Source organism: Spea bombifrons, chromosome 6 (assembly GCF_027358695.1).
Source record: "Spea bombifrons isolate aSpeBom1 chromosome 6, aSpeBom1.2.pri, whole genome shotgun sequence".
In the NCBI taxonomy this organism is placed as follows: Eukaryota; Metazoa; Chordata; class Amphibia; order Anura; family Pelobatidae; genus Spea; species Spea bombifrons.
The window spans coordinates 43,425,997-43,436,313 of NC_071092.1; the positions used below are offsets into that span (position 1 = coordinate 43,425,997).

Here is a 10,317-nt window from a genome sequence, read left to right on the forward strand (position 1 = left end):
GATTCTATCCTTCAGACATCACTGGAATTGCCCCAGGGGTGATGGGTCTCTTGGCCTATTCCTTTGGGTAGTCAAATAAAAAAATACGTCTAAATTTAAAAAAAATCCCCACAATGTTGAACCTTGTAAGAAGTTATCTGGATCCGCATTAAGTCTGTACAGACAATAAGACGAATGACCCCCCCCACCCCCTTCTGTACCACCTGCTTCAACAAACACTGCTTGGAACGAAAGCTCCACATCTTTTATTCCTATATAAATAAGACAGGGAGGGAGTGAGGACATGGAGCCAAAGACAAGGTCAGATCTCCATCAGCTGCTCGTTGCCCATGATGATCTCGTTGACACGTTTTGCTGCAAAGAAAAGAAAAGGAAAGAGAATAAATGCAATGGGAGTCACACAGGTACCGCTTTCCTTGCATTTCCGCTCACAAAAGGGTTAATTGTGGATCAGCGAACCAAACCTTTTTGCTTCATCGTCGCTGCCTCTCGTAATCTGGTGTCTCATAGAAAAACGCTTCTCAGTTACTTACTCGACAGCTGCTTTTGGCCAGCTTGTCTGTCAAGAGCGGCGGCTGTCTGTGCAAGCGCTAACCTATTCCACAGCGTTGTACAATTAAACACGGTGGGTTAACACGTAACAAAGACATATTTATACACACAGTTACAACCGGAGCCGAGGACCTCGTCCACAGTAGGCTTTTGAGGGTGCCGCTCATGAGGTTACACGCTTAAAGGATTGTGCATCATGGGAGTTGTAGTTCTTTAACATATGAGCCGTTTTCTATTGGTTACCACCTCTCTGGTGTAGTGATTTCATTAGACTGCTTAAAACACACAGGATTTGTTAAGGGCGAAAAACGCTGTTGTTGGGAACCTAGAATAACGTTAAAGGCGCATTGTGATCATCAAACGCCGCAGCAAGACTTAAGCGCTAACGTTACATGGCGAAATAAAAATATCCTGGGAACGAAAGTCTTGTCTCCCTCGGTTTTTCGAGTACGGGTGGAACGTTTCGCTCGGTTCTAGCCCCGATCGCATTTTGTATAATCCTGCTGTAGGTCTTTCATCTTGGGAAGTAAGCATTTGTTTGTATTGCATTGAAACGCTTGCTTTTATTGACGGTCTATGGCTACACCTGTAAAGAGCGGATAATTTGAACTTGACCCCGGTGAGGCAGTCCTTCAGGGTGGTCTCCCAGGATCCGTAATGAAAGCAGTCGGACTGTGTTGACACAAATCTTTTAGACAGACACTTACAATAACGCAAGCATGTATTTACATGAAGTTTTAGTGCGGCGCAGCACTTAGTCTGAATGCATTCATGCAGAATCCTCTCCTGTGGAAGCTGACACTATAGAGTAAAGTATTTTATCAGGGCTTAGATCCCATAACAGCTCTTAAATCCTCCATGTCAGAGCCTCGGCCCCCACCTTCCTTCCCCAAACACAGAAAGGGGGGTCTAAAGCCTTTCCAACGGGGCTATTCGTAAACTACAACTCCCATGATCAGTAGCCAGCACTCACAAGAGACATAGGTGGATGCAGTGAGAACGTGCAGCTCAAATTTAACTGTCTGAACGCTGGTGGTGAAGTGTAACTGCGTGCACACACGGCCATCATTTAATCTTTCAATCAGACTGCAAATCTCCAACTGTCTGGTGAGCCTTGTATGATCACACTCTCCAAACGGCTGGCCCTTTTCTGGACTACTCTCTCAAATGTTCTACCATAATGACTAAACACACCAAATGTTTACTCCTTATCTAAAGCAAGTATCGGACTGATCATCTAAGGCGCAATCTGATTCACTGCAAACGGTATCGCTTCATGTGTTAAGCACATTATGTTATTGCCGACTTTTCAAAACCAATCTATCAGCAATGAAATCTTTATAAACTCACACATGACAATAAAATATGCCAATGCATAGAAATATTTCAAAATATGTATATCACTCTTGAATAGTCTGAAGAGAGGAGAACTATGCATTCTCAAAGAACACTGGTTTTGAATTTGGATGAAATAGTATTGAAGTTAGCGCGGGGCAAGTTGGCGGCGATTCGTCTCCCTACATCAGATGGCTTAATGTGTAATGTCGTCAGACCTGAGAAAATGATACCATATCTGTAGAACACACATCATCTCCGACGCTCACCTTTGCTGTTGATGTGTATGTTAGGTCCCAATAAGCAATCTTTGACTTCTGCTCCGCTTTCGATCACAACATTGTTACAGATCACACTGCCTTGGAGGGTGCAGCTATAGGGAGAAAAACAGGATAGAGAAACATATAAAAAAAGGCAGAGGATATGAACACGAGAGCCATTTTAAAAGATGAGAAAGATTGGAAGGGAAAATATTAGTGCTCGAGAGAACATGGTTAAAAAAAAAGGGAATTGGGGTAAAAAGATGGGGACATGGTGGGTGTGAAGAAAATAACATGTAGGTGACATAAAAGTATACAGCACAGGTGGTTTACCCATGAGACAAAATTGAGATAATTAACTAATTAACTAGAGTATTTTTTGGGCAGTGGGTTCGCTTTAAAAACATATTACCTGCATACTGGCCCTACTGAAAAAGAGAATATTTGGCTAACTACAGTATAGACCAAACCTTTAGTCCTCTTAAGTTCCCGCGATTCTTTGCCATTCTTTAACTAGCTGACATGTCATATTCTTTTAACATCGTTCCCAGTACTGCTGAATGCCCAAACCCTTCCGAGAAATAACTGGCACGTGAAACTTTGTCTCATTCATGAATTTTTCTGGGAAGATTACATTTTCTTGTGACAAAAAAGGTTCTTAGAAGATTCTGTGTCCATTTATGCCATCAAGACCTTCAGGGAAAAAAAAGATCTGCTAAGGTTTTTTTGTTTAATATGATAGAAAGGGCAATTAATGTTTAAGGTGGATCAGCTTCTGAAATACAGAATGGGAAGGTCGTCTTCAGTAGAAATGCTGCATCGCTCATATAATTGAATTGTTGACTGTGAGAGCGAAGAAAGAAGAAGACAGGTAATTTGTAAGGGGGGGGGAGTCCTTTTTGAATCTTGTTTTGGAGATCAGGCGGTGATGATCTAACCCCTTTAAGCAGGGGGGGTGGCAGAGGACAGAGATCTTTTTAGACATGGATGGGGGTGGGGCACCATGTATGTGGGTGTCCATGCTGGGGGGGGTTGGGGTAAGTGGCACTAGGAAGAAAAGAGGAATTATAAGCATAGAAAGATGCTGGGAGGAGAAGGGGGGAGATTACACAGATCTGTGTGTTAAGACAGCCGGACCACCTAACAAGAACAGAATGAAACACCTCAGCACGGGCCTGGCCCCCTCCTTGCCCTACAAGCACACACGCCTTGTAAACAAAGTAATCCCCCCCCAGTGTATCAGACACAGACCTCACAGTGATCAGGGGAGACGAGGTAGCAATCGAAAAGCTCTGTGAACTGCGTGTAACGTGTCTCCATAAACCCAGTATTCATATATGACCAATTTCATATGCTATTATACACAGGAATGCAGATAAAGAATTATCAAATATATACAAATATACATTCACACACAAAAAACACTAAACATTTGGTTACCGGGGGAGAGCCTTTTCTGATCATCTGCCATTATATATCCTATAAATGGTTTAGATTTAACATAAGGAAAGCAGGCATCTCCTGGAGACCTTTGCACTCTGTGGGTCACCCTGACACCTTTTATTCAGGGTGGGTGTTCTATAAAACTGACTAAATACCCTCTTCTACAATTCACTGGAATCCCGCGTCATGGAGAGGCGCAGTGCGCCACCTAGTGGAGAAGTCTGCATCTGACAGAAAGATACTTGCCCCTCGTGCACCGTGACCCCGTTCATTATTATGCAGTTGGTGATCTTCACTACGTCCCGGATGTTGCAGTTGGATCCCACCAGGGAATGCTTTATAGATGTTTTCTCCCCAACTTGGGTCTGTGCGCCAATCATACTGTCTCCACCGACCTGTTATTAAAATGGTTATCATTTATTTTTATTATCTTTTTTAGACGATTTTTTGTGAGAGCAATGGTGAAAGGACATGACTGGCTGTTCAAACCGACGACAAACACTTTCTAACATACTAGATCTGTTCCCCATGATTTAGATACAGTAAAATTAGTATATTAGACATAGCTAATAGTAGTCTTATCTCCATGGCAACTGACAGAATGGTGCAATCAGTAGAAAGGTTTCATCGGTTACTATGCCACCTTTTAAAACTTTCACTAGAATTGCTTTTATAAATAATCTCCACGTTGCTTTGGAGCCCACATTAGTATCAGAGAAAACGGGGGGAGGGGTGTAACCCAACAGAATAACTGTTTAAAAGAGTTATGTGAATTAATTTCTAATAAAAGTTAACTTAATAAATAGGAGAATAAAGTGTTAGGAACAGATGAAGTATAGGGTACCAAGAAAGGCAAACAAGAATGGAAGAGACAGTATGCTGCGAAAATTGCTAAATAGAAGATAATAATAATAATAATGGTTACTTATGATGGCTAATGGAATTTATTTGTTCCAAAGAAGCCTAAATATTTTCTAAATTGCTCACCATTAGTTTGTTTGTGATCACTGCTGTCGGATGGACTTGTGGATCTTCACTGCAAACAGCACACAACAGTCGTGGAACCTGTTAACACAAATGAAGGATTGGCAAATGACATCGTCTGGCACTAAAACGTGTTGGAAAGATAGAAATCTATCCTTAAAAAAATGCAAATAAATGTATCACTGTACTGAAGATTTTCTAAAGCTTTATGCACATGGAACCCTTCCTCGTGTATAACTGATGTATGCGGACCCTCCATACGACTGCAAGGCCCTTGTTCCACCCTCAAGAAGTTTGAAAGAAAAAGCTGCTTTAGAACTCACTTGTCTGTTTGCCTCGATATAGGTAGCCAGACTATTTACTCGACAACAGAATTCGTTCTTGGCTATGTGGACATAACACCGTAGTCTGTTCCCGTGGTATGGGTCTCGCATGTCGCCGCGATGGTCGTTCCAGGATGACATACCGAGTGCGGTGTCCATCAGTTCATCCTGTGTTATAAAGCTGTATATGTCTGCAAGGAAGCAAATGAACAGAGACAGAGCCGTATCAACAGCACTGATAACAAAGGCACCAGAAAGCTTCAGCTCAGAAGATCTGTGGTTAACCACAGGAGAGAAAAAAACATGGCAGCCAAAACAGCTCCTTCCTTCTAGCTCTTATGGGTCCCTGCACATTTTTGTAGCTTTTCGTCTCCTAATAGCTGAGCTAAGCCTAGTGTCCAGCTCAGCCCTGGTATTCCATCATTGGACATCTCAGTAACCTCTGATCTCAATTCAACTCCCGGTTTACTAAATAAACCTCACAGGGTTAACAGAATCCCATTAAAACACGGTAGAGCGGTATGATAATTGGAATCTGCCCAAAGAGAGTGAAACACGCTTAGAAAGAATGCAAACGATGCATGTCTTACCACAGGGCTTGTTCTCCTTGCTCCCATCATGCTCTGTACTCTTCTCTTTCAGGGATAACGCAGAGGATGAGAATTGCTTTTCAACCAAATATGGCAACAGGTCCCTTCGGATGGAGGAGAAGGACCTGCAGACGTAATTTGATTAAATACGAGTGAGAGCGATCACATGGAGGCAGATCTGTATCTGAAAACTGTATAGAAAATGGTCTTCTTAATATAGGCCTTAATAGAACAAATGTGTGAAGAACAAATACACTGAAGCTGTTACAACTCTGTGCGCAATGATATCTATACGATTATAAAAAGTAGGACCACAAGCTTAAACACTTAGTAGTCCACATTGTCACTGTACTGAGAGGTCCATGAACACACGCTTGCCCATAGTCAAGTAGTCTTAAAGGCGCAGCTACATGAAAGGGTTAAAGTACTGGCCCCGTGGGTACATACTCATTGGCAGCCAGAAAATCCACCACGTATTTCTTCAGGCAGTACAGATGTGCGTCTACCATTCCCATCTTGATGTGAACTCGAGGGTACCTGCGGGGGAGACAGGCAACGTCCGCATGAGTTCAGTAACATATCCAACGACAAACTTATCCTCTTAGAAAGCCATTGTGTCTCCGATCAAGATTGAAAGATAATAAATTAATAGCTGTCTGAAGTAATACAATGTAACCACCAAGTAACGTACAGGCAAGCTGTATCAACAATATGTTGTCAAGTAAGGATGTAGGAATTTGCAGATGTTTTCTGTAATCCCCGAACATCAACTGAGTTTGTAACCTTAAAGCACAAAATAATAAACAAAAAACACATGCGGCTCGGACCACATTGCTGTCTAAAGCCAAGGCTGCTTGCGTGGATTTTGTCCTTGGAAACACATTCTTACACCCCGACATAAAGTCAGGATGCTTCTTTCAATGCGGCATTTAAATTGCCGCCCGGCGGACTGGGAGAGATCACAGGAGACGAGGTTAAAAGCAGCGGGAACCATTATTTCCCCAATCAGGAGGTTTGTCAACGTCAACTGCCATGAACATACATCATTCAGATCGGTGTATTACACTTCATGAGGGGTGACAGTGAAATAGAAAAATAATAATAGAAAATAGTTATTATTATTATTATTAACAATAATAATAAAAAAAAGATTCAGAGAAAATATTTTTTTTTCTATTCGCTATTGGTGGAAATAATGTGTTTTGCGGATCCCCAAAAGCCATAAACTTAAATTAGATTTGATTATGAAATAAAATTATTATTCATGTTTCATTAATTCTGAATTTGGTAAAAAATATTGTACAAAAAAGAGAGAACTGCAGATTGCTTTTCGTTAAACACTAAGTTTTAAGAATAAGTAGTCACAATGATAGTCTTAAAGTGGGATTTCATGCACACCCCCTAAAAATATTACACTAAATCATTCAATTTCAGATTCATGTTCCAAACGACACTGACACGGATTTTGGTTTTATCCTGTGTGGGTGGCTTTGTAAGTAAGTTCTCCGGGACATAAGGCTGGGCTGATACATACAAATATACAAAGGATCTGAGAGATTGGCCTTCACTGCAGCCATGATGGACTGGGGTCACAGGTCAATGAGTTAAAGGGTCACTAATCAGAGATGTACTTCCAGGTGTGTGCTCCTGCCATGCCTGTAGCTCTTGTCTCAGTTTTCAGAGGTCACTAAAGGTCTACGTGTTTGACAAATGTGTTGCGTGACAGCTCAGCTACATAAATAATAAAAACGGGTTTGTATCAGCAGTCGCTGATTGGATAGAACATCAAACATGCTAGCAATAATAGCGAGAAATGTACGATTTATGGTCATATACTACTTATGGAAGATAACTTGTAAGCGCCTCATTCATTTACCCTTTGTGCATTTTGGGTTGTGGAAAGTTATATATGTGTGTAATACAGAATGCTTAATTTTAATTGTTATTTTAAAAAAAGGGGGGCATTCTATAGAAAGTTAGGAGCAATAGCAGAAAAGCCTTTCAGGACTGACAGGGACCTTTCCTTGTAAATATTGACTCAGACTGCCAGTGATGCATTTATTTTCATTTCTCAGTGCAAAAAAAGTTGATTACTCGTTTAAGGGAAGCATGGCCCACCAGCAGCCCCACCGCGTGTTAGCAGCCCCACCGCTCCTGCAAGTCAAAAGCTGCCAAATCCAATCATAATAAATGTGCACAGTCACTACCCTACCTGGTGTGTCAGCATAAAATCTGCCCCAGGGGTAAAACACCTGGTAACAATAGCTGGATCTCAAACATTTTAATTTGAATAAGGAATTGTCCACTAAACCTCAAAAATATAAGGATGGGGAGCTAAAATGCAATGTGCGCTGAGCTTGTGGATGCCCGCACAATACCCACCTCTGCAGAATGCATTTTTTCACATCCAGACCACTATCCAGGTCCTCCTCATTAGCCAGTAATAAAAGCTGCGTTCCCGTGTCATCCACCCCGATAAAATCCCGCTCTTCCACTGGAACAAGTGACAAAACAGAAAGAGGATAGAGGAGAAAAAACAATTATTTTGCGTTCACAATAAGGATGGAAACATAATTTATTAAAGTATATTGTTAATCAATGTACAATAAACAATTTTACAACTCTGCGGTATTTATGCAGGCAATAAAGCTAACCCTTCTCAAGAATTAACAAAAAATTTGAAGACAAAATGCATTTCTAGAGGGATAACCAAAGTTCAGAGTAACCCCCTCATCTTACCTGCCTTCTGCTTCCCTTTCTGTCCCGGGATATGCTCAGTGGGCTCAGATGCTTTCTGCATTAACATGGACAGTGTGGCATCGTGAGCCCGGAACAAGTCAACAACCTCATGAAGTGCGACCTCGGTGATGAGGTCACAACTGATGACTAAAACATCGCTCTGAAAAACAGAATAGACAAAGAAGAAAAAAGAATAAGCAACTTGATCAGATTTGGGGCCTCATATTCTCAATGTGTTGTTTCAATTACAAAAACAATGATTTCTATATACCAATTTCTGAAATTCAATAACAAGCCAATAACTTGGTTTACATAAGGCTGGATCTACATCCCATACGCCCAGGATTACTACCAACCCTGGCTCTCTTTTTGAAAAATGCTTTTGAGGATATTATATATATATATACACACACACATACACACATACATATACACACACATACATATACACACACATACACACATACATACATATATACACACACACAATGGTTCAAACGTTTGGGGCCATTTAGAAATGTCCTTGTTTTTTTAAAGAAATGCAAATTTGGTCCAATAAAATGACATGAAATGGATCAAAATCCAGTGCAGATTTTGTTTTTTTTTTGTAAATGACACCTTTTTTGTAAATGACAGCTGGAAACCGCTTGGTTTTAATGGAATATCTTCCATTGGCGTACAGAGGCATTTTATCACCCCATCACTCCTGTGTTCGCTAAAGCAAGTTTAAGTTTAAAAGGCTAATTGATCGTTAGAAAAACTTTTTTTTGCAATTATGTTACAGCTAGAATTTTTCCCCGTTTTCCACGAAAACAGCTGAGTGACCCCAAACTTTTGAACGGTAGTGTAACACACACATGCTGGTCCACTAAAAAATATCAAAGATTGACTTTATTTCACTCAGTTGCTGTCTGGTCAACTATACTTACGTGAACATTAAAGATTAGAGTTCAACGCCTCAGAAATTCACTCTAACGCTCGAATACTACCACTCAATTCCCGAAACCTGATTTACCTTGATCTTCTGGTAGATATAACGCAGGGAATAAGCAGTCCCCATGTCAGCTTTATCCTCCGGTAGACACACAATATCCACTTTCATTTTGGTGTCTGGGAAACTTTTCTGTACGTCTTTGGTTGTCACCACTATTACTTCTAAATGCAAAAAACGGGAAAGTTACCAACTCCAATGAAGTGAGATTAAACAAAATCATCAGGGAAGGGATGTGCGGAGAGAGAGAAGAGGCTTAAAAGTGTTAAAAATACTGTTATAACACCTTTAAAATCAATGAGCACCATGCATTTAACGTCACTTACCTTCAAAGCCGGCTCGTTCCAGCATATTCAGTGGATACCACAGGAGAGGTCTGTTTCCCACGGGAAGCAGCGGCTTTGGGATCCCAGTGGTTAGGTCCACCATCCGAGAGCCACCGCCAACAGCCATGACTACGGCTTGTAACTCCACAGCCATCTTGTTACGACGATTGGGTGTCAGTAAAAGGCTTGCGTGTTTTCAGATGTATGTGGCCTGCCAGAAGACGAGAAAATTCACTAATCGGCAAACTATTTTCAAAGATACTTAAACAGTTAAGATTTATTGTGTTATTTTTTTCAACCAAGAAAGAGTTTCTTTTAGACAGCGTACCACGATCTACTGTTGAGTTCAAAGTGGTCGTTCTAGATCTTGACAGGACCACCAAATATGAAAGATTGATCCCACTTAGAACATTTTTTCCCAGTTATGGACTAAAGAATAGAACCTTGTATCGTCTAAACATTTCTGCTTGGACTGTACATTATGCGGTTCTAGTAAATGATTACTATTCCACGTAAAGGACATGAGCGATTCAGCAAACAGAATTCTGTACTATATAGACATGATCTGAAGAATAAATAGGGCGGTTTCATATACGTTTCCTATGGAAAACTACGACTATAAGCAAAGCTGAAAACCTGAACATGATACACTATGTTGCTTTCAAAGCGATGTTTCATATAAATAACTTCACGGTTGTAAATAGAGGGGCTTTAGGCAAGATTAACAGTTGTGGTTTTAATTTATCCTATATCAACAAAGGCAAGACAGGAGGG

At 40.8% G+C, this 10,317-nt stretch overlaps 1 protein-coding gene across 1 annotated transcript; it reads right to left on the reverse strand.

The window, feature by feature from the left end:
* Positions 1–229: 229 nt before the first annotated feature.
* Positions 230–9,697, reverse strand: EIF2B3 (eukaryotic translation initiation factor 2B subunit gamma). Its single transcript, XM_053469916.1, has 11 exons — positions 9,544–9,697; positions 9,242–9,381; positions 8,227–8,386; positions 7,870–7,981; positions 5,935–6,024; positions 5,488–5,612; positions 4,898–5,088; positions 4,578–4,655; positions 3,837–3,985; positions 2,157–2,260; positions 230–354 (listed from the first exon to the last, which is right to left on the reverse strand). Exons 1-11 carry the CDS (start codon positions 9,695–9,697, stop codon positions 302–304), a joined length of 1,356 nt encoding a protein of 451 aa, XP_053325891.1. The 3' UTR covers positions 230–301.
* Positions 9,698–10,317: the final 620 nt, after the last annotated feature.